Below are 23,969 nucleotides of genomic sequence, written 5' to 3'. Positions count from 1 at the left end.
CTTGTGGACTCAACAGGAGTTATAGGAAGAATTCAGGCTTTTATTTAATACAGTATTTATAACATAAACCCCTCCCAGTAGTGTACTCATTTGTTCATCTTTTCTTTGTTAAGTATTTGCTTACATAATCTCTGGTTATATTAGCACAATATAAGAAAGTCCTGACGAATCAAGTACTCACAAATTCTCAAACATTATGAGAATGCTTCTTCTATGAAGAAAACGTTAGAGAAAGTAAACAAAAGCAAAACAAATTGGTAGCTGAACTTTGCTATGGTAAGGCTAACTGACTATTAAGCAGATTATGAAGCAATATTGCAACATTATCATTCTACACTGATAGCTAATATATAAAATTATCATTTAAAAAAATCTTTTAAAACCTGCAGTCTAGATGCCACAAAGTGCCGGAAGTGTTGTTTATGTCTAGCAGCTCTTTAAAGTTCAGTCATTTCAACTTTCCTTCAGAGATACAGATTGACATTCCAGCACCCCCCCACCCTGCCCAGAAAGTTTCATACAATATAAAAGTTTATGGAGTAACATCTTAAAATCCTTCTTCACTCCTACTCCAGTTCATAATTCCCTTCTCAAAATTAAGCACAGTTAACATGTACATCTTTACCGTTTTTTCTTTATATATACACACGCACATAAACTTTAACTGTTTTTTTTCCTTCACAAAAAGCTATTTTATATTTAAAAAATTTGCAAGATAGGAAACTTGCAAGTACACTAAAACAAGGAATTTTTCACCTTGAATCATTAGAGAGTAAGACGCTAACAATACCTCATTACCAGTCCCCAATACTTGTGTGTATTTCTTATAAACAAGGACATCCTAAATAATCACAACACACCAACAAAACCTGAAAATTAGCACTTATACATTCAGTTCAGTTCAGTTGCTCAGTCGTGTCCACCTCTTTGTGACCCCATGGACTGCAGCACTCCAGGCCTCCCTGACCATCACCAACTCCTGGAGTTGACTCGAACTCATATCCATTGAGTCGGTGATGCCATTCAACCATCTCATCTTCTGTCATCCCCTTCATTATACAAAGTGATATATTTCCACCCTCTAATTCTTGGGCCACATTCAAGTCTCATCCATTGCCCTGACAATGGTCCTCATTGCCAAAAATCCATTTCAGTCACCTGTTTTCATTTAATTGTTGTCTCATTACTCTCCTTTAGCCTGAAGCAGTTCCTTAATTTTTCTTGGATTTTCATAATTGTGACACTTTTTAATATTACAGGACAGGTATTTTTTGTAGAATATCCTTTGTAGAATATTATTTGTAGAATATCCTTCAACAGTGTTTTTCTGGTGTTTCCTCATGAAAAGGTTCAGCTTACCTGTGTAATCAACCCTGAATACCCATTGGAAGGACTGATGCTGAAGCTGAAACTCCAATACTTTGGTCACTTGATGCGAAGAATTGATTCACTGGAAAAAATCCTGATGCTAGGAAAGATTGAAGCAGGAGGAGAAGGGGACAACAGGGGATGAGATGGTTGGATGGCATCACTGACTCGATGGACATGAGTTTGAGCAAGCTCCAGGAGCTGGTGATGGACAGGGAGGCCTGGCGTGCTGCAGTCCATGGGGTCGCAAAGAGTCGGACAGGACTGAGAGACTGGACAGTAACAACCCGTGTTTGGCAGGAATATGACTGAAATAAAACACTCTGTTCTTGTTGCAACATATTAGGTGACACACGTTTTCAATTTTCCCATTATTGATTATACTCACTTTGATTGCTTGGTGAAGGCGAGGTCTACTTGACTTCTCCACTGTGAAGCTACTGTTTTCTCCTTTGTAATTAACATTACAAAGAAGTAATGTAAATTAGGAGTTTTTTTTAAACTGTGTACATTTCCCATTCCTTGTCAAATTCTCAATTCATTCCTTCATTTATAACAATATGAACTCACATTTTGCTTTTTATTCAATGGTTCATTATCTGTTGTTCTGTTTAGTCTCTCAGTCCGACTCTTTTCGACCCCATGGACTGAAGAACACCAGGCTTCCCTGTCCATCACCAACTGCCGGAGCTTGCTTAAACTCTTGCCCATCGAGTCAGTGATGCCATCCAACCATCTCATCCTCTGTTATCTCCTTCTCCTCTGGCCTTCAATCTTTCCCAGCATCAGAGTCTTTTCCAATGAGTCAGTTCTTCTCGTCAGATGGTCAAAGTATTGGAGTTTCAGCTTCAGCATTAGTCTTTCCAAGCAATATTCAGGACTGATTTCCTTTAAGATTGACTGGTTTGATCTCTTTGCAGTCCAAGGAACTCTCAAGAGTCTTCTCCAACACCAGAGTTCAAAAGCATCAATTCTTCAGAGCTCAGTGTTCTTCCCCCCATGAACTGCAGCATGCCAGGCCTCCCTGTCCATCACCAGCTCCTGGAGCTTGCTCAAACTCATATATCCAACTCTCACATCCATAAATGACTACTGGGAAAACCATAGCTTTGACTAGACAGATCTTTGTTAGCAAAGTAATGTCTCTGCTTTTTAATATGATGTCTAGGTTGGTCATAGCTTTTCTTCCAAGGAGCAAGCGTCTTTTAATTCATGGCCACAGTCACCATCTGCAGTGATTTTGGAGCCCCAAAAATAAAGTCTCTCATTGTTTCCATTGTTTCCCCATCTATTTGCCATGAAGTGATGGGACCAGATGTCATGATCTTAGTTTTCTGAATGTTGAGTTTTAAGCCAACTTTTTCACTCTCTTCTTTCAATTTCATTAAGATGCTCTTCAGTTCTTCTTAGCTTTCTCCCATAAGGGTGGTGTCATTTTATTTAGATGCTTAATTTTTCCCAGTTTGGCCATTGGGAACTCATTCACTCTGGCTTCTGTGTCTATTTGAAATGTCTCTGTATTCTTTGGGCTTTGCTGGTGGCTCAGGCGGTGAAGAATCTGCCTGCAATGTGGGAGACCTGGGTTCGATCCCTAGGTTGGAAAGATCCCCTGGAGGAGGGCATGGCAACCCACTCCAGTATACTTGCCGGGAGAATTCCATGGACAGAAGAGCCTGGCAGACTACAGTCCATGGGGGTCCCAAAGAGTCAGACATGACAGAGTGACTTTCACTGTCACTTGCTTTGTAAGGTTACTATGGTCCAGGAGCATCTTTTACTTCCTCTGCACCAGTCCTGCAACCAGCCATTTCTTCAAGGAATTTTGGTTCCCTTTAGTAGAGAATGGTATGAGAAGCAATAGCTGGGCCCCAGATGTGCTCCTTCCTTGTGAATGTTGCTGCTCAGTTACAGTCCTCAAAAACAAAATTAGTTGTTTTTCTAGTGTTTACAATATACATTTTTAACTAATGTAAGTTCACTTTCAAATCACACTGTTCTGTTTCATATAGCGCAGATATCCTATAATACTTTTCTTAATTCTTCCCTCCTATCCTTTGTGACATTTCTGTCATTTATTTCACTTGTTTATATGATATAACCATTCAATGCATTGTTACTATTATTGCTTTAAACAAACTGTTATTTATTAAATCAATTTTAAAAGAAAAATAAAATATTTTATCATGACTTATTCTTTTTCCAATGATCTTCCTTTCTTTCTTTATGTAGATCTAAATTTCTGACTTATGTAGTTTTCCTTTTACTGAGAATTTTCTTTCCACATTTCTTATAGGCTAAGTCTTCTTGCATAAATTCCCTCAGTTTTTATTTGTATGAGAAAACATTTATTTCGCCATCACTTATGAAGGATAATTTCACTGGATATTACCACTATATTATTCATTGTTCACTCTATTCATTAGGCTCATAGATTTATTTTTCTTTTTTTTTTTATTTTTCACACTTTACATATTTCACTGCACTCAGTTCTTTCTTACATGGTTTCTGTTGAAAATTCCTCTATAGCTAAGGTGATTTTTCCCCTTGTTCTGGCTTCTTTCAAAATTTTCTCTTTGTCTTTCATTTTCCGCAGGTTGGATATGAAATGCCTGCGCGTGATTTTTGCTCCTCTTAGTTGGGTCCAACACCCCACACCAGGACTCCTCCCCAGGTAAGCACTTTGGGTTTTGACACCTTGGGCCAGGCTACTTCTAAACACAGAAGCCCTCCTCCCCATTCAGGCCTGCCTCTCCTCAGTGGGCCACCCACCTAGCATGGACAATCTCCTCAGCCCACTTGGGTTCCAACACTCCACTTCAGGTTGCCCCTCTGCACCTTCCTTGGGCTCTGATGCCCCACACCAGGTCTCCCCCAAAAGTTGATGCTCAGCTTGTCTTCACACTGCACCAGGACCTCCTCTACAGAGATGCCTTTGTCACCACACTTGGGTTTCCATACTCTCCATCAGGCCCATGTGGTGGACTTGGGTTTCCATACTCTCCATCAGGCCCATGTGGTGGACTCCTTCCCTTCTGGCAGGAACCAGAAGTAATCTTGTTTTCTTCCTACTCCATCCTGTCCAGAGACACCTGATTTCAATATGTCCTATTACAATGGATGTTAACTTGATCACTTGAATAAAGTGGTGTCTGCCACACTTCTCCACTATAAACTTTTTCTCCTTCTCTAACTAATTTGTATTTTAGGGATACTAGGCAAATGTCTCATTCTTCATCAAACGTGTGGTTTACACAATGATTTATATCAATATACTTTTGTATCTTATACAATAGATTGTAATCTGTTACTTTCATTATTTATTTTGAAGCTCAAATTTCTCCAGACTTGGCCATTGGGAGCCCCTTCAAGCTGGCCTCTGCATCCTTTGACATGTCCCCAACATTCCTTGGCTACTTCCTTACTTTCTGACACAATAAGATATCCTGAGATCATCTTGTTCTTTCTCTGTGCCAGACCTAGAAATAGCCATTTCCTTGAGGAGCCCTAATTCTTTTTAGTGGAGAATACTATTTAAAAATCAGGATCAAGCCACTAGACATGCACATTGCTATTGAGGGGTCATGATTCCTAGATTCTGTCAGTGGACAGAATGCATAATACGTATGTATGTAAATGTATGTGTGTGTATATACTTATATATATTTATTTCTCATTTATCTGTCTATAATATACCTACATGATTTATATTGAGATATAGTACATGTAACTTAAAATTCACCATTTTAAAGTGTATAATTCAATGGTTTTTAATATATTCTTCATAGGCAGAACACTCTGACATGAATTGCAACAATATCATTTTGGATCTACCTTTCAGAGCAATGAAAATAAAACAAAAATAAACAAATAGGACCTAATTAAACTTAAAAGCTTACAGCAAAGGAAACCATAAACAAAATGAAAAAGCCCACAGAATGGGAGAAAATATTTGCAAATGAAGCAAAGTGACAAGATATTAATCTTCAAGATACACAAACACTTCATGTAGCTGTATATCAAAAAATAACTCAACCCAAAAATGGGAAAAGATCTAAATAGACATTTCTTCAAAGAAGAAGTACAGATGGCGAACAGACACATGAAAAGATGCTCAACATCACTAATTATTAGAGAAAAGAAATCGAAACTACAATGACTTATCACCTCACACTGGTCAAAATGGCCATCATCAAAAAGTCTACAGACAATAAATCCTAGTGAAGGTATGCAGAATAGGTACCCTCCTACACTGTTGGTGAGGATGTAAATCGGTACATTTGGCGATTCCTTTAAGAAGTAAAAATAGAACTGCCATGTGATACAGCAATCCCACTCATGGGCATATATCTCGAGAAAACCATAATTCAAAAAGATACATGCACCCCGATATTCACTGCAATGCTGTTTACAATAGCCAAGACATGGAAGCAGCCTAGATGTCCACTGATAGAGGGATATATACAACGGAATATTTAATTCAATTCAGTTCAGTTCAGTTCAGTCTCTCAGTCATGTCTGACTCTTTGCAACCCCAACAATGGAATATTACTCAGTCATAAACAAAGAATAAAATATTCTTTTTGCAGCAACATGGAGGGAACTAAAGATTGTCATACTGAGTGAAAGTAAGTCAGAGAAAGGCAAATATTGTATGATATCACTTATTGCAGAATCTAAAAAAAGGGTACAAATGAACTTATTTACATAACAGAAACAGACTCACAGACTTCAAAAACAAACTTAGGTTTGCCAAAATGGATGTGGAAGAGAGGAATAAATTAGGAGTTTGGGATTCACAAATACATACTGCTGCTGCTGCTAAGTCGCTTCAGTCATGTCCGACTCTGTGCAACCCCATAGACGGCAGCCCACCAGGCTCCCCCGTCCCTGGGATTCTCCAGGCAAGAACACACCCCATAGACGGCAGCCCACCAGGCTCCCCTGTCCCTGGGATCCTCCAGGCAAGAACACTGGAGTGGGTTGCCATTTCCTTCTCCACAAATACCTACTACTATATGTAAAATAATCAATAAAGATTTACCATATAGCACAGGGAACTCTATTTAGAACCCTGTAATAACCTACATTGGGAAAGAATCTGAAAAGAATTCATGTGTATATATGTATAAATGAATTACTTTGCTGTGCACCTAAAACTAACACTACATTGTAAATCAACTGTAAAATAAAATAAGTTTTTTAAAGATTAATTAATTAATAAAACTAATTCCCAGTTTAAAAATTTTAAAAATTTCTTTATATTGTGCAGCCATCATTACTATCTAATCTAATTTCAGAACATGTGCATATATACATATGCTGAAGAAGCCAAAGTTGAAAGGTTCTATGAAGACCTACAAAACCTTCTAGAACTAACTCCCCAAAAGATGTCCTTTTTATCATAGGGGACTGGAATGCAAAAGTAGGGAAGTCAAGAGATATCTGGAGTGACAGGCAAGTTTGGCCTTGGAGTACAAAATGAAGTAGGACAGAGGCTAACAGTAAGTTTTGCCAAGAGAATGTGCTGGTCATAACAACCACCCTCTTCCAACAACACAGGAGACGACTCTACACATGGACATCACCAAATGGTCAATACAGAAATAATATTGATTATATTCTTTGTAGCTGAAGATGGAGAAGCTCTCTACAGTCAGCAAAAACAAGACTGGGAACTGACTGTGGCTCAGATCATGAACTCATTGCAAAGTTCAGACTTAAATTGAAGAAAGCAGGGAAAACCACTAGGCCATTCAGGTATGGCCTAAATCAAATCCCTTACGATTTTACAGTAGAAGTGACAGATTCAAGGGATTAGATCTAATAGACAGAATGCCTGAAGAACTCTGGAGAGAGGTTTGTAACAATGTACAGGAGGTGGTGATCAAAACCATCCCCAAGAAAAAGAAATGCAAAAAGGAAAAATGCTTGTCTGAGGAGGACTTACAAATAGCTGAGAAAAGAAGAGACGTGAAAGACAAAGGATGAAAAGGAAAGATAAAACCCATCTGATGGAAGAGTTCCAAAGAATAGCAAGGAGAGATAAGAAAGCCTTTTTAAGTGAACAATGCAAAGAAATAGAGGAAAACAATAGAATGGGAAAGACTAGAGATCTCGTCAAGAAAATTAGAGATAGACCTAATAAAGTATGGAGCTCATTAGAAGATGATTGCTATAGAAAGAATAGAGTAAGGGAAATCTGGTATATTAGAGGCGTAGGGGCAGGCTACAGTGTTGCCGAATGGTCAGAGGTAGCCTTATGGCAAAGGTGACATGTGAGCAAAGATTTGAAGAGAAGGAATGAACCATGTGGACATATGGGTGAAGGGTATTCCAAGAAGAGGAGAGCTAGGTCCTAAGGCAAAAGCACCAAGACAGGAGAATGACTGGTACTGGTATCAACATCAAGGGTGTTAATGTGGCTGTGGCTGAGTGAAGTGACTGAAAGGGAGAAAAGGAGGAGATAATGTCTTAAAAGCCAGAGGGGCATAGATGACATTGAGTCTTTTGGCCATTGTTAGGACTCTAGCTTTTATTTTGAGTATGATGGGAAGATACTGGAGAATTTCAAGCAAAGGAGAGACGTGATCTGACACATTTTAAAAGGATGCCTCTGAATATTTTCCATGTGTTGAGAATAGACTGGAGAGGCAAATATAAAAGTGGGAAAGTCAGCAAGGAGCCTACTGAAGCACAGAATGGCTGGGACCAGGGTGGTAGCAGTGGAAGAGGTGAGAAGTGGACAAACTCTGGGCATATTTTGAAGATAAAATTGGCAGGATGTCCTGATAAACTGGATGTATGACTCACAGGGTTTTATTCTGAGCAATTTGAAAGATGATGTTGCCATCAACTGAAAGATGACTGTAGGCAGAGCCAGTTTGGAAAAGAATATCAAAACTTTCATTTTGAACTTGGAGAAGGCAATGGCACCCCACTCCAGTACTCTTGCCTGGAAAATCCCATGGACGGAGGAGCCCAGTAGGCTGCAGTCCGTGGGGTCGCTAACAGTCAGACACGACTGAGTGGTTTCACTTTCACGCATTGAGAAGGAAATGGCAACCCACTGCAGTGTTCTTGCCTGGAGAATCCCAGGCACAGGGGAGCCTGGTGGGCTGCCGTCTATGGGGTCGCACAGAGTCAGACACGACTGAAGTGACTTAGCAGCAGCAGCAGCAGCACCATTTTGAACTTGCTGAGTTTGAGATGCCTGTAAGACATTCAAGAAGAGATGTCAATTATCTGATTGGCAAAATAATTCAGTAGTTTTATAAATAAGTCTTAACTAAGGATACAGAATGCATGTTCAAGCCTTTAATTCAGTGCCTAGAAAATGGTAAATGCTCAATAATGTTAACTATAATGATGATATTTTCATCACTCACCTCTGAAGGCACACTGATTCCCAATTTAACTATTGATCCCTTTAATTCAGCTAAAATAAAGTTGGTTTTTCTACCACGCCACCTTGATTTTTATTTACAGCATTAGAGCAAAATTTAAAAAGAAATGAAAGTCTCAGGGCTTCCCTGGTTGCTTGGTGGTAAAGAATCTGCCTGTCATTGCAGGAGACATGGAACGGGGGAGATCTCACGTGCCTTGGAGCAACCAAGACCATGCACCATTACAACTGAGCTTGTGCTCTAGAGCCCAAGAACTGCAACTACTGAGCCCTTGCGCCCTAGAGCCTGTACTCCAAAATAAGAGAAGCCACCACAATGAGAAGCCTGCACACTGCAACTAGAGAGTACCCACTGCTCACCACAACCAAAGAAAAGCATGCATAACAACGAAGACCCAGCACAGCCAAAAATAATAAATAAATAAAATTATAAAAAAATAAAATCTTTGACTCATAATCCGACTGTCTTACCATACTTCTTTTATTTTTCCTGTTGTCTCATTTTAAAAACATAATTTAAACCAGTTGAATCATGTTGTATGTATACATATGTATCCTGGTTACTTCAAGTAACATTATCCCCCAAGCTATTTTCCAAGTTGCTCCATAGTTTACATGTTTATAATTTTTAGTGGTTGCAAAATAATCCATATTTACTTGTCCACTTTTGTACTGTTGTACATTTAGACTGCTTGTTAACCTAGCACTATAAGAAGGGTATGTTGCCAAGATCAGAATTACTGGGTCAAAAGCTATGAACATTTTTGTGACTCTCAATATATAATACCAAATTGTGAAATACAATACCAAAGGTTGGACTTTTTCATAAGAAAAAAGAAAGCATAAACTCAACACACGAAACTAGAGTAATTTACAAAATAGGTTTCTTAATTCCCTTCTAACAAAACTCTTTCCAAAGATGTTTTTAGTTGGGCTACACAGACTCAGTTCATTTTTCTAGCCTACTTGATCACTGTAGTACATTTAAACTTTAGTCTATATTAGGACTGGTTTGCTGCTCAATATGGTGATTGTATTGATATAATCTTTTTGTCATTTGTACTAGAATTGATTTAAAAATAATTTTATATTAAAAGACTCATATTTTCCTGTTTATATCTTTACTCTCTTATTCATATGTTCTAGTTTTAGGTCTGACTCCAGCTCTTTTAATGTACCAGGGAAATAAACAGTGATTTAACCTGGCTCTGCCCCCATCACTCTGGCCTAGGTTAGCTATTCAAAAATATTTAAGAGGTAGAATTAACTGTCTTCAGTAATTAGTGGAACATCTAATCCCTCTCCTCTTTAAGGGAGCAGAGAGGCAGGTTTGAAGTTGGGTAGTGTTCTTGCCTGGAGAATCCAGTGCCTGGCTAGCTACAGTCCATAGGGTCGCAGAGTCAGACACAACTGAGCGACTGATCAAGCATGCAGACACTGAAGTAAAAACCAGACAAGCTGGTGTAGACTTGGGTAGTTACCCCTCCAGGTAACAGGGGGCATGAATAGTAGGAATAAATAGTAAAAGCCAGTATTTTGGTTTATTCTGGCCACAGTAATGTTGCTTAACAAACTATCCCAAAACTCAGTGGTTAAATCCAAATTATTGTTCTTTCTTTTCCCTTCCCTTCTCTTCCACCCTCTTCTTTCTTTAGTCATTTCAGTCTTGAAGCTATTAGGTAGGTCTGAGCAAGGCGGCACCTATATTTGGCTGAGTTTGGGGAAGCCATGGCAGCCAAAGCAAGCTCTGACCAAGGTGAGTGGTGCAGCGTGAGTAAGGTGAAGAGAGTGTCTGCATGGGATGTGGTCTAGTTAGGGAGTCAAAACCTCAGCAGGGTAAAAGAGCTTCTCCAGGTAGACGGAGCTGTGACAGAGATGGGGGATGGATTACATAGGGGGTTCATAAGATAACATTGAGAATAATGAGAGAATAGGTACAACTATAGAAAGAAAAAAACTAGAGTAAATCCTATGCTATTGGACTGGAGTTGGGTGTATCAATGCGAATTCGTGGTTAATATGTATATATTGCTGTTCAGTCAGTTGTGTCTGACTCTTTGTGACCCCATAGACTGCAGCACGCCAGGCTTCCCTATCCTTCACCATCTCCTGGAGTCTGCTCAAGCTCATGTCCATTTAGTCAGTGATACCATTCAACAATCTCATCCTCTGTCGTCCACTTCTCCTGACTTCTCCCCCTGATGTCCACTTTCCCAGCATCAGGGTCTTTTCAAATGAGTCAGTTCTTCGCATCAGGTGGCCAAAGTATTGGAGCTTCAGCTTCAGCATTGGGCTTTGCAATGGATATTCAGGGTTGATTTCCTTAAGGATTGAGTGTTTTGATCTCCTTGCTGTTCAAGTGACTCTCAAGAGTCTTCTCTAGCACCACAGTTCGAAAACATCAATTCTTTGGCTCTCAGCCTTCTTCATGGTCCAACTCTCACATCCATACATGGCTACTGGAAAAGTCATAGCTTTGACTATATGGACCTTTGTTGACAGTGATGTCATGGCTTTTTAATACACTGTCTAGGTTTATTGTAGCTTTTCTTCCAAGGAGCAGGCATCTTTTAATTTCACGTCTGCAGTCCCTGTCTGCAGTGATTTTGGAGCCCAAGAAAATAAAATCTGTCACTGTTTCCATTGTTTCCCCATCTATTTGCCATGAAATGATGAGACTGGATGCCATGATCCTACTCTTTTGAATGTTGAGTTTTAAGCCAACTTTTTCACCCTCATCAGGAAGCTCTTCAGTGCTCTTCGCTTTCTGCCATTAGAGTGGTATCATCGGCATATCTGAGGTTGTTGATGTTTCTTTCAGCAGTCTTGATTCTGGCTTGTGATTCATCTAGCCCAGCATTTCACATGATGTACTCTGCATATAAGTTAAATAAGCAGGGTGACAATATACAGCCTTGTCGTACCAATTTTGAACCAGTCCATTGTTCCATGTCTGGTTCTAACTGTTGCTTCTTGCCCTGCATACAGATTTCTTAGGAAACAGGTGAGGTGATACGGTATTCTCATCTAAGAATTTTCCACAGTTTGTTGTGATCTACACAGTCAAAGGTTTTAGCCTAGTAATGAAGCAGAAGTAGATATTTTTCTGGAATTCCTTTGCTTTTTCTACAATCCAACAAATGTTGGCAATTTGATCTCTGGTTCCTTGGCCTTTTCTAATCTGTAGTTAGATATTCTGTTACCTAAAAGTAAGTTACCTAAAAGTTACTGAAAGTCTCCTAACTGATACAGTGTGACACCATTAAAAGTATATCACATTTTTTATAGAACAATATGTATCTTGAGTATTAAATATTAGATATTTAGTGCCATCAGCTTCTTGTTCACAAAAAAGCTTTTTTTGTTGAAATGGTGAGAAAATACTGTGAACTCATGAGTATTATAAGTGAATAGGCTCCAAAATAAACACATACACACCAAAATGTACTTCATATGTACATTCAAGTGTACTCTATAAATACATTAATCTTTTAGAAGTCACTTAAGAAAGTGAAAAAGACATTTAGTTCCTAACCCTGTCAAACATATATTATTAGATCTTTTGGTCTTCAGAGTCCTTATTACCTTTTTTCCTAAATCTTATCTCCTCTCCTAAAGCTATTTCATTGATTTCTTTGTTTTTAAAAATACCTTTAGCACTGGGAAGACCCAGAGGAATCGGGTGGAGAGGGAGGTGGGAGGGGGGATCGGGATGGGGAATACGTGTAACTCTATGGCTGATTCATATCAATGTATGACAAAAAGAAAAAAAAAAAAATACCTTTATTGCTTTAAATGTTTTTGTCTTTTTAAAAATACCTTTTTACAATGATTAAATGACTTCATCTTTATTGTAAAATATGCAAACAATAAAGATATATACAGGGAGTTCCTTGGTGATCCAGGGGTCGGGACCCAGCACTTTCACTGCCGAAGCTCAGGTTCAGTCCTTAGTGGAGTAACTAAGACGGTACAGACCAAAAAAAGAAATATACAGAACAAAATATAAAAATCATTCTTTATCTACCTTCAAATCCTTCTTTTTCCTCCAGAGATAAAATTTCTCCCTACCCACACATACATTATGGAAACTTCTCTTATGTCATTAAATATTCTTTGAATATATTATTTTATGATCCTACAATAATCCATTGTGTGAGTATGCCACAATTAACTTAATCAGTACCATATTTGTAAACTTGTTTCCAAGTTAAATAATGCTGTCATCAACAAATCTTTTTACATATATCTCATCTTTTCCCTAAGGTAAGTCATTGACTCAAGAGCACAAAAATATTGGCACATGTCACCAAATTGCCCCTTAGCAATATAGTACAGTCTCACTACATATAATCTCACGTGAATTTAAGCAGGCTGTTCTTCCTTTCCGTTCAGGACTGCTGAGCGCTGTGGAGTGTCTGCAGAGTACCTTACACTGAAGACCTATAATACTTCTACCATACTAAAATTGTATTTTATCCTCTCAAAAGTATTTGCCAAAAAAAAGTGGTAGTATCTGGCACCCCTTGTTTTAATTTGCATTTAATTAATGGGGAGGTAGATTATGCCATTCACTGTTTCATTCATACATTTAACTAATATTTATTGAGCACTTATTAAATGCCAGCACTGTATTGGTTCCAATATGATACAAACAAGGGCTTCCCAGGTGGTGCTAGTCGTAAGGAACCTACTTGCCAATGCAGGAGACATAAGATATGCGGGTTCAATCCCTGACTCTGAAAGATTCCCTGGAGGATGGCAAGGCACCCCAGCCCAGTATTCTTGCCTAGAGCATCCCCATGGACAGAGGAGCCTGGTGGGCTACGGTCCATAGGGTCGCAAACAGTCAGACAAAACTGAAACGACTTAGCATGCATGCATGATAGAAACAAATGATACAAATATAAAATAAGGTTAGATCCTGCCTTGGAGTACATAACAGGGCACCCTACAATGAGTGGCAATGCAAGGCATCTTCTGAGACTGTACATACTTGGGGGTGAGAATGGAAGAGTTGGGACAAACAACAGATTGTTACTGTAAACATCTGATTACACTATAGGAGATGTCTTAAGCCAATGCTGTCCCAGCTTTTATCCCAAAGATAGAGGAAAGTGAATATGTAGTTCTGATAGTCTGAGGGTGGGATGGAGAAGGGAAGGGGTAGGGGAAAGGGTAGGCATATAGAATATCTAGGAACTAGAAATCTCTCTATGTCACAAACTTTATCCCAAACATTCAAGGATATTTTGTATTTTATTCTATGATACCGCCACATTTAATATAAATTTAAGATATTGTAGATCACTTAACATTCAGAAAAATTGAGGGTTCTAAAATATGCTCCCTTTTTACCCTATTGCTTCTCCGTCACATCACCGCATATTTTGAGGGATATTACTGCTGTGGCCTGCCAACTCCAGTTGATGAAGTACAACGTTAATGTGCCACCAGAGCTGAGATCACCCTAAGGAGCTGCTGAATAATGTCCACTCCCCCTTTCAAGTTCCTATATAGTCAAATCATTGAAATAAGGAGTTCCTAGGAGGGAAAGAAAAGTGGAGGCTACTAGCATCATTGGGATACAGAAGGGAAGGACAATACTGGGGAGTGTGGACACAGAGCCTCCAAGCCAGCCTCAGGTAACCATATAAGACTCCAGGGACAGGGACCTAAAATAAAGACGGAAACAAATAAAATAGCTGCTGCCTCCTCGAAACTCCGCAGGAAACAAGAAACAGAGTCCACTCTGCTTTGTAACCTAGTAATGGAGGGTGAGGGAGGGGACAGCTCTTCTGCCTCCTCAGTCCTCACTCCGGGAGAAGACCTAAGCAGCAGCCAGTGGCCATGGAAATGAGGCAGGAACGGTGACTGATGAGAGGGAAGCATCAGCTCGGCGGAGTCCCTGGAACAGAATTTAGGAGGGATTTTAGGAGGGAATGAAGGTGCGGGAAGAGACTGAAGTTCTAGCGATTTCATTATGGGACCCTGAGCCAAAGATGCAAGTTTTCTAATGCATTCCCAGTGGGGGGGCGCAGTGAGCAGGGTGGGGTGAGACCAAGAGCTGGAACTGTTCAAATCTGCCCCTTTGACTATGTGATGTAGGACAAATAGCTTAATTTCCATGAGCCTGTTTCCTCATTTGTAAAGTAGTGATGTGTGTGTGTGTGTGTGGTCAGTCACTCAGTCATGTCTGCCTCTCTGTGGCCCCGTGGACTGTAGCCTGTCGGTCTCCTCTGTCCATGAAATTTTTCAGGCAAGAATACTGGAGTGGGTTGCCATTTCCTATTCCAGGGGATCTTCCTGACCCAGGGATCAAACCCACGTCTCCTGCATTGGCAGGTAGATTCTCTACTAGTGCCACCTAGGAAGCCCGAAGTGGTGATGGATGGTGTAAAATAATTATTATATTGAGGACAAAATTTAGGGGAAGTTTTCAGTGCTCTTGTTCTGACATGAAAAAATTATGCATAATAATAGCATTTTCTTTAAAGCTGCAGTTCTTAAAGCAGGTGGAGCTTCTCCAGAGCCATTTTAACGTCATCTTTACATTCATAATGATTAGAAGCATGGCTGGGATTTAATGGACAGTTGCCAGGGGTGATGTCCACTTCAAAGAATTATCCTGGACTCCTCACAGCTTTTGATATCTCTCCAGATTATTAGTGAAAAGTCTGCTCATAATTACCTGAGCCTAGAACCAATATTAGTTTTCCATATAAATACAAAGTTTCCGCCCAGCTTTAATACACACTGAATTTTCTAGAAACATACCTTTTAGGTAAAATGGGGGAAGGCTGTATTTTGTTTCATTTGGAGTTTCACAAAGAACATTTCACCATTTCAGAAAAAAATCACTGACAATCACATTTCTCTGAATATTCAAGTCACTAGTTCAACACAATTGTAGCAATTATAGCTATTAATATAACATCATCTGCATTTATAGATATTAATATGACATCACAATTCTAGGCACAGGTGCAAATATTCCACAGCCTCATTGTCTCATAATGTTGTCATGCCTGAGTATAGATACACTGAAATACGTATTTTGTTATAAAACACTTTCCCCTCATTTTTCTTTTATGTTCAGCTTAGGACCTTCATTTTTTAAAATTACACATGTGAATGAGTTATGGTATGAATGAACTTTATTTCCGGATAACAAAGGAGATGTTGTGATGCATTTGTATTGGTAAAACAGGGATAACCCTTTCAGCACTACTACCTTCAAAGAAAAACTGCCTTCCTAATAATGTGGTGATGATGACACTTGAGGCACGCATGAATGGTCCTCCATTTCATACAGTCATGTGTGCACATGCTGTGTATACCTGTTGAACACCTGTGAGACTCGGGGGAATCTTCTGTGTGGCACATAAATGAGGGTGAATCATAGTGTTCTCTCTTCCATTTGCCAGCCAAGGCTTCCAGCTTGAGTAATTGGATTGAAATGGACTCTCAGAAATCAGGGTTGCCTAGTCTGAATAGGACTCCAAGGCGGGATAAAGTGAGGCACAGAAAGAGGGTGACTCCTTAGATGCCAGAATCCATGCAGAAATAGGGGTAATGCCAGTTAATATTATCAAGGCTGGTTATGTACCAGGGTTTTACCTTACACATAAAACACTGTATCATTTGGGCATTCCCTAGTGGGTCAATGGTAAGGACTCTGTTCTCACTGCAGAGGGCCTAGGTTTGATCCCTGGTCCGAGCGCTAAGATCTCGCCAACTTCATGAGACCAAGAAGACAAAAGAACACAAACCAATTTCTGAGATACTGACAAGCTGTTTCTGATTATAAAGTGGACTAGATTTCCTGAATGACCCTCCCAAGGAAAACCAAAAAAACTGCATTAAAGAATAATTTTTAAAATTATATCATTTAACCTTTACATCAAGCCTAAAAAACAGGTACTGTTATTATGATCCCTATTTACATGTGAAGAAATTAAAACTCGGAGAGCAGGAGTACTGTCTTTAATGACCAAGTGCTAGTAAGTGGCAGAGGCTCTGTCTGAGAGCTCTTGCATTACTCCCACACAGGGTTGATCTCATGAATGCTTCCCAACAAATCCAGAGCAAAGGAAGCAGAATTAGGAGAGGGAAAAGATGAGCTGTCATGCAATCCCAGTAACTCTAGGAACCTTCATAGCTAGAACAACTTTTCTGAGTTATCCCAAATTGCATCCATTGGATCTGGAATATCTGACCTTGGGAAGACCTTGGGTGAAGTATCTCCCTCTAGCCAAGGGCAACTTCTGGAGAGGGACTCAGCTAAGGCTGTTGTCTGCCAATACCCTTAGCAGCTGAGGAAATAAGTCTCTCATTCCTGAAGGAAGGGAATCTGAGCAGCACAGCCCCAAACATAGTGGCTTAAATAAGTTAGAAATTTCTCTCTCTCTCTTAATAACTCCAAATTAGGTGAGTCCAACCTAAAGTACAATGGTGCTTGCCAGCAGCTGGGGAAAGGGAGAATGGGGAAGTCTAGAGTTTCAGTTTTGCAAATGAAAAGAGTTCTACAGATGATCGTTGCACAACAACATGAATGTTCTTAATACCCTTAAACTGTACTCTTTAAAATAGTTAAAATGATAAGTTCTGTTTTGTGTATTCCACCCACAATAAAAAAAATGAGGGTGCGTTAGTGGTAGTTGGGGAGTTCTGCTTCTAAAAATCAGTGACTCTGACTCCTTCCATCTTGTAGATCCACTATCTTCTGAGTGGTTCTTCCTAAACTTTAAAATAAATGTGAGTATCTTGGGCATCTTGTAAAATTTCAGACTCTGATGAAGTACATTGGAAATGGGCTTGCACTAACGTTATTTCTAATAAGTTCTGATGCTGATGATGCTAACCCAAGGACCATGTTTAGAAGAGCGTGCTGTGTTTGTGATTTGGGAGCTGCACAAGTTACCTCTGTTCCCATTCTGTTGGCAAAAACTTAGTCATGTGGCCACACCGAGCTTTAAATTTACTACTTTGGAAGATGAGGAAACAGATTTTGGAGAACTATCAGTCTTCCATGAATCTCATTCTAGATAGTAGTTTCTTCATCTGTGAAATCATGGTCTTTATACCTCTAATTCCCAGATAGCGCTAGTGGTCAAGAGCCCTTTCTGCCAATGCAAGAGACGTGAGAGATGCAGGTTGGATCCCTGAATAGGAAAGATCCCCTGGAGGAGAGCATGGCAATCCACTCCAGGATTCTTGCCTGGAGAATCCCCACAGACAGAGGACCATGGTGGGCTATGCAAAGAGTCAGACACGACTGAAGTGACTTAGCACCCATACCTCTAATAGTGTGCGGTTTTGTGACATCCAATGTCCTCAGCTATAGAAACCTGATTCTGTGTTACTTATTGTTGCTTTCTTGCAAGGTGACAAGGAAAAAAAATTGTTTTAAGACAAGGAAGATTGTAAAATTTTGTTTATTACTGGCTTTCTTCTAATGGAAGTTCATTATTGGATGAACAGGATTTTAGGTGTGAAGAAACCAGAAGAAACCTGAATTGCCCTGCTAGAGAAAATGGAGAGATTTATGAGGTTTGAAAGGACGATCCCAGGGGCCCTAAAGCAGATTATTATCAGGTGCCCCTGACAAGGCTGCCTGAGAAAAAGACTTAGAAGGACGAGAAGGTCTGGAGATGAACTTGGGGGGAAAAAAACAGAACTGGTTAATGGTGATTTTTTTTTTTAATGGTGATTTTTATTAAGTTTTACTGTGTGTTAGATGATGCAACCCTCCAATCCATTTTCTCTGCAAAATCATCCTTCTATTGCCTTGTAGACTGGATTTTCTTTCGAGATAGAAAGGGGAGTACTGAGTCCTACCCTAAGAGTAGCACAACTCAGGAACAATCGCTATCACTGATTATATAAGACTCTCATACATCTTCAACACCTGCTTTAAAATAAAAAAGAAGAACACAACACACATACACAAGCGTGTGTGCATGCACGCACACAACAAAAAACAGGCAGGCTTCCTGTTTTTTGTGTTTTTTTCAAAAACAGGTGGGAGATACCTCACCCAAGATTTTCCCAAGGTCAGCTATTCCAGATCCAATGGATGCAATTCAGGATAACTCAGAAAAGTTGTTCTAGCTATGAAGGTTCTTTGAGTTACTGTGATTGCATAACAGCTCATCTTTTCCCTCTGCCTAATTCTGCTTCCTTTACTCTGTGGATTTATTGGGAAGCATTCATGAGATCAAGGCTTCCAGTTGCTCCAGAGGCTTACTGAAGTATGTTTCTGTTGTGATAATTTACTATGGGGGCCTTAACTTTCATTCATGACCTCAGTAACAGTCAAATAATACTTTTTGAGTTTCTTTCCAATTTTACACTTCCATATCTCAAACTCGAATGTTGAACAGAATTTGAGTACAACTGAAAGTGAAAGTCACTCAGTCATGTCTGACTCTTTGCAACCCCATGGACTATACAGTCCATGGAATTCTTCAGGCCAGAATACTGGAGTGGGTAGCCTTTCTCTTCTCCAGGGGATCTTCCCAACTCAGGGATCAAACCCAGGTCTCCCACATTGCCAGCAGATTCTTTACCAGCTGAGCCACAGGAAAAGCCCAAGAATACTGGAGTGGGTAGCCTATCCCTTCTCCAGTGGATCTTCCCGACCCAGGAATCAAACCAGGGTCTCCTGCATTGCGGTCAGATTCTTTTCCAACTGAGCTATCAGGGAAGCCCAAATACAACTGAGTCAACCATAATTTATCATTTCGGTGGTAGCAGGAAGGCAGAAATAAGCAGTGAAGAACTGAGACAATATAATTTAGTCCAAACAAACAAAACACAAAACAGATATACTTAGAGAATTAAAGATAAATTGCCAAAAAGAAAAGAAAAGATAAACTGCCTTTCTCGGTTTGGCAATCTATATAATTACATCAATTCTTCACTTTGTGCCTTGAGTTATAATTTTGCTTTTAAAAAACAACCATCATTCTTTAGTGTGTTTTTGCTCCGACTGTACAAAAGGAAGCATCTTGGGATAAGATGATTATATATATGGAATAGGTAACAAATGTAGATGCTGCAAAATGTAAACGGTAGGAGAGCCTATATAGTGACATGTCTTCCTCTATACCTCTCTCCCCAAGTCTGTCAGTCCCCTGGGGGCAAGCAGCTATCTCTTGGGTATCATTAAATAGATACTCTGTGGATATGTAAGTTAAGTAAGATGTTGTAATGAGACACTTTCTGACTTAGTTTCAGCTGCAGCCTCAAAGGTTGAGAGAAAACAGTAACTACCACATACATTCACATTCCCAGAAGAGTGGCACCTTCCAAACAGGACTTATAAATTTGAGAATCAAAAGCTGGCTTTCCAAACCTTAGCCAGTTTTGAGGGTATAAAAGGCTTGAAGCTGAAGTGACCTGAGGGGGATTTTCTTTGGAGAGGACTGTGTCATGTCTATGGGGATTGGGAGACTGATGTTTCCCCTGACCTTAAACCAAGAACAAGACTTCAAAGAGATCTCTTCTAGGGCTGGGCTGGATAGCATCCCGCAGAGTTGTTGGGGGCAGGGCATGGTGGGGTGGTGTGATACACAGCTGGGGAATCTAAGGTGAGAAGTTATGGCTTCAGGTCTGAAGAAGCAGAGAATGAAGAGGCCAAGTTTCCCTGGGAGCTGCATCAATATGTGGACCAAGTGGATTCATGGGCAAAAATAAGGTTGAAACTGGCTTAAAAATAACATTGCCCAACTGAGTTGCCTGGAAGGGCATGAGACCCCAGAAGAGACAGAGAAAAATCATCAGACATGTAAGGGCTGAGGGTTAGAGGTGGAAGTTCCTGGCTGGAGAAGGGCACCCACCACATCACAGAAATTACAATCGGAGGTTTGTAGTTGGGGGATCTCCAATAAAATGATAAAAGAGATCAAATATCACAACCAGTGGGGACTTCCTTGGTGGCCCAGTGGCTAAGACTCCGTGCTCCCAATACAGGGGGCCCAGGTTCAATCCCTGGTCAGGGAAGTAGATTCTACAGGTGGCAACTAAAGATCCCACAAAGTGAAAGTGAAAGGTGCTCAGTCCTGTCCAACTCTTTGTGACCCCATGGAAACAGTCCATGCAATTCTCCAGGTCAGAATACTGAAGTAGGTATCCTTTCCCTTCTCCAGGGGATCTTCCTAACCCAGGGGTCAAACCCAAGTCTCCCACATTGCAGGCAAATTCTTTACCAGCTGAACCACAAGGGAAGTCCAAGAATACTGGAGTGGATAGCCTCTCCCTTCTCCAGGGGATCTTCCCGACCCAGGAATTGAACCGGGGTCTCCTGCATTGCAGGCGGATTCTTTACCAATTGAGCTATGAGAGAAGCCCAAAGATCCTGCAAGTGGCAACTGAACTTGAATATCTGGTATGCTGCAACTGAGACCCAGTGCCAAATAATAAATAAATATTTTTTTTTAAAAAAAGAATCACAACCAACATCTGCTATTCCTAGAAGGTCACACCTAAAATGACCTGTTTGCCAATCAAGTGTGACTTTTTCCATCCTTAACTTCTCCCTCTTCTTTTAACCCTGAGGAGTCAGAAGAACTTAGGGAAGCAGGCAAGAGGCAGTAGAGGCAGAAGATGGAGGAGGCAGGAACCCTCTCACCTGCCGGCTCCTCAGGCCCATAGCCAACTGAGCTGTTGGAAGGAAAAGCTCTAAGTTACAGAGGGGTTTGGAGTTTCAGTTAGTTCACTGATCAATTTAATTACAGAAATGAAACTATTATTGAAAATAAAAGGGTTCAAGAGACTTTTTTTTCTCTAAGGGTGGCCAAAAAAATCATGATCTTGCACAAGGTTTCATCCCAGGTTTAAAGGGATAGTTAAGGGAAAAAGTAAGGTTGCTTTCTACTTTTATCTTATTTTGAGTGTGACCCATTTAATAGGATTTTTTCAAAAGCATATGTGTGCATACCACACATACTGTTCTATGCTTTCTTTTTTTATGTAGCTGGGTGGCTGTTCCCTATTAGTATGTATAAATTTACTGCATTCTTTTAAACAGCTGCATAGTAGGCCATTTTAAAAAGGATGCACAATGATTTATTTTAATCATTCCTTTTTAGGGTGTTGTCAGCGTATTAGTAAGTCTTAATCTGTAGTGAAAAATGTAGAAAAAATTTAAAACAAACACCTTAACTGCGTCTACCATACTTAAATAAACACACTTCCTAAGCATCTCTTTATTTTATGTGAAAGATATTTCTGTTTTTCTGGGAACTTTGTTTTTTTTGTTTTTTTTTTTTAAAACCTTCATTGCTAAGCTTTAGAGTAATCTACATAACACTAATTATCCACCAGATGACTGTCATTAGTGATTGGAAGCCGAGACTGAAAGCATTCAATAGTAAGAAAAGCAATTATAGTTAAATTAAAATCATTCTGGAACCTGGTTGAGCCACACACACAAAAAAACATTTTCTACCTGTTCCAAATTGTATTATTTTAATAATACCTAGGAGGATAAAAGAGACAAGTTGTTTATTTTGAAAATTACTTTTTTGTGTGTTAGTTCTGTGCTATTGGGCTTCTCTAGTGGCTCAGTGGTAAAGAATCCTCCTGCAATATGAGAGAGCTGGGTTTGATCCCTGGGTTGGGAAGATCCCCTGGAGAAGGGAAAGGCTACCCACTCCAGTACTCTGGCCTGGAGAATTCCATGGACTGTACTGTCCATGGAGTCACAAAGAGTGGGACACGACTGAGCAGACTTTTACTTTCACTTTCTGTGCTATTATGTTGTAAATTCAGGACACTGTTCTAAGTCCACCACTACTGTTAACTCATTTAATCTGTATAACACCACTAGGGAGTAAGTATTTTTTTTTTTTGTTGTTTTGTTTTGTTTTGTTTTTTTTTACATAGTGAAAACTTATATTTGGAATTAGCCAGCTGGACTCAGTTTAGATGATCCCAATTTTGTTGGCAACATCCAAAGCATCATAGTCAGGAGCCAGTCGAACATATGCCTTCTTCTCTCCATCAGGCCTGATCAGAGTATTGACCTTAGCCACGTCAATGTCATAGAGCTTCTTCACAGCCTGTTTAATTTGGTGCTTGTTGGCCTTGACATCCACAATGAATACCAGTGTGTTGTTGTCTTCTATTTTCTTCATGGCTGACTCAGTGGTGAGGGGGAATTTGATGATGGCATAATGGTCAAGTTTGTTTCTCCTGGGGGCGCTCTTCCGAGAATATTTGGGCTGCCTCCTGAGCCGCAGTGTTTTGGGCCGCCGGAAGGTGGGTGACGTCCGGATCTTCTTTTTCTTGTGGCTGTGGACACCTTTCAACACTGCTTTCTTGGCCTTCAAAGCCTTTGCTTTGGCTTCAGCTTTAGGAGGGGCAGGGGCTTCCTTCTTCGCCTTCGGAGCCATCTTCATGAAAAGCGGGAATAAGTATTGTCATTATACATAGTTTATAGATAAGGAGATGGAGGCCTAGAGAAGCTAAGTGACTTGCTCAAGTTCACATACCTGGAAAGTGATAGAGCAAGGATTGGAATGTAGAAAGTCTGGTTCCAGAGTTCATGATGGTAGGCACTCCACCATGTTGTCCCCCTGTAGGCTGACAATAAATCGGTCACATCACTGCAGAGATGAAGACTTAATGGGTTGCTTCTTAAAGCAGAAATAGCCCTCAAAGCCATGATCATCAGTAACAACAAGATATAATGACGAGGGCCACTATACAAAGGACACTATTCTGTTCCTGTGGATAAGCAGGATACAACATGGCCCCTGCTCTTGAAAGGATTTAATCTAATGTCCCTGTAGGCCAAAGGAAATTGTCAGAGGCAGTATTTTATGGAGTTATCAGGTCAATTCCAAGGGGGGAAAAATAAAAACCTAATAATTAAATCCAAATAGAGAAAAATAAGAGGAAGCCAGACCACAAATTCAGTCAGCTTGGGTCTGGAGGAGAACTAATATGTGAGATTAGCTCACATTATGTACCAAACAGACTAAAAGAGAGAGATCTTGAATCCTTACCCAACTGAGAATTTAGGCACTGACCACAGACAGTTACCAGTGGCCTCTGGGGTGGTTGTGGTAAGAAGAGTCAAAGATTTAAAGAGCTAAACTCATGTGGAGAGGGGCGTGTTTGCCCATCTAATGTATGGGAAATCAAGGCTCCAACATGTTACTCCTGAACTCCAAACAGAACTCTTTTAATA

General features: G+C 40.0%; 1 protein-coding gene across 1 annotated transcript; it reads right to left on the bottom strand.

Annotated features, from left to right (window-relative positions):
* Positions 1-22,612: 22,612 nt before the first annotated feature.
* LOC122706333 (60S ribosomal protein L23a-like) lies at positions 22,613-23,176 on the bottom strand. The gene has a single exon (XM_043921504.1). The coding sequence runs from the start codon at positions 23,173-23,175 to the stop codon at positions 22,699-22,701; it is 477 nt and encodes a 158-aa protein (XP_043777439.1). The 5' UTR covers position 23,176; the 3' UTR covers positions 22,613-22,698.
* Positions 23,177-23,969: the final 793 nt, after the last annotated feature.

The sequence above is a fragment of the Cervus elaphus genome, chromosome 1 (assembly GCF_910594005.1).
Source record: "Cervus elaphus chromosome 1, mCerEla1.1, whole genome shotgun sequence".
NCBI lineage: Eukaryota > Metazoa > Chordata > Mammalia > Artiodactyla > Cervidae > Cervus > Cervus elaphus.
Note: the sequence above shows the minus strand (reverse complement) of the source record. Positions and strands in the feature narration are given on the sequence as shown.

What these genes read in the sequence shown, in the direction of transcription:
- LOC122706333 (XM_043921504.1), bottom strand. Translation starts at nt 23,175, where the DNA reads ATGAAGATGGCTCCGAAGGCGAAGAAGGAAGCCCCTGCCCCTCCTAAA.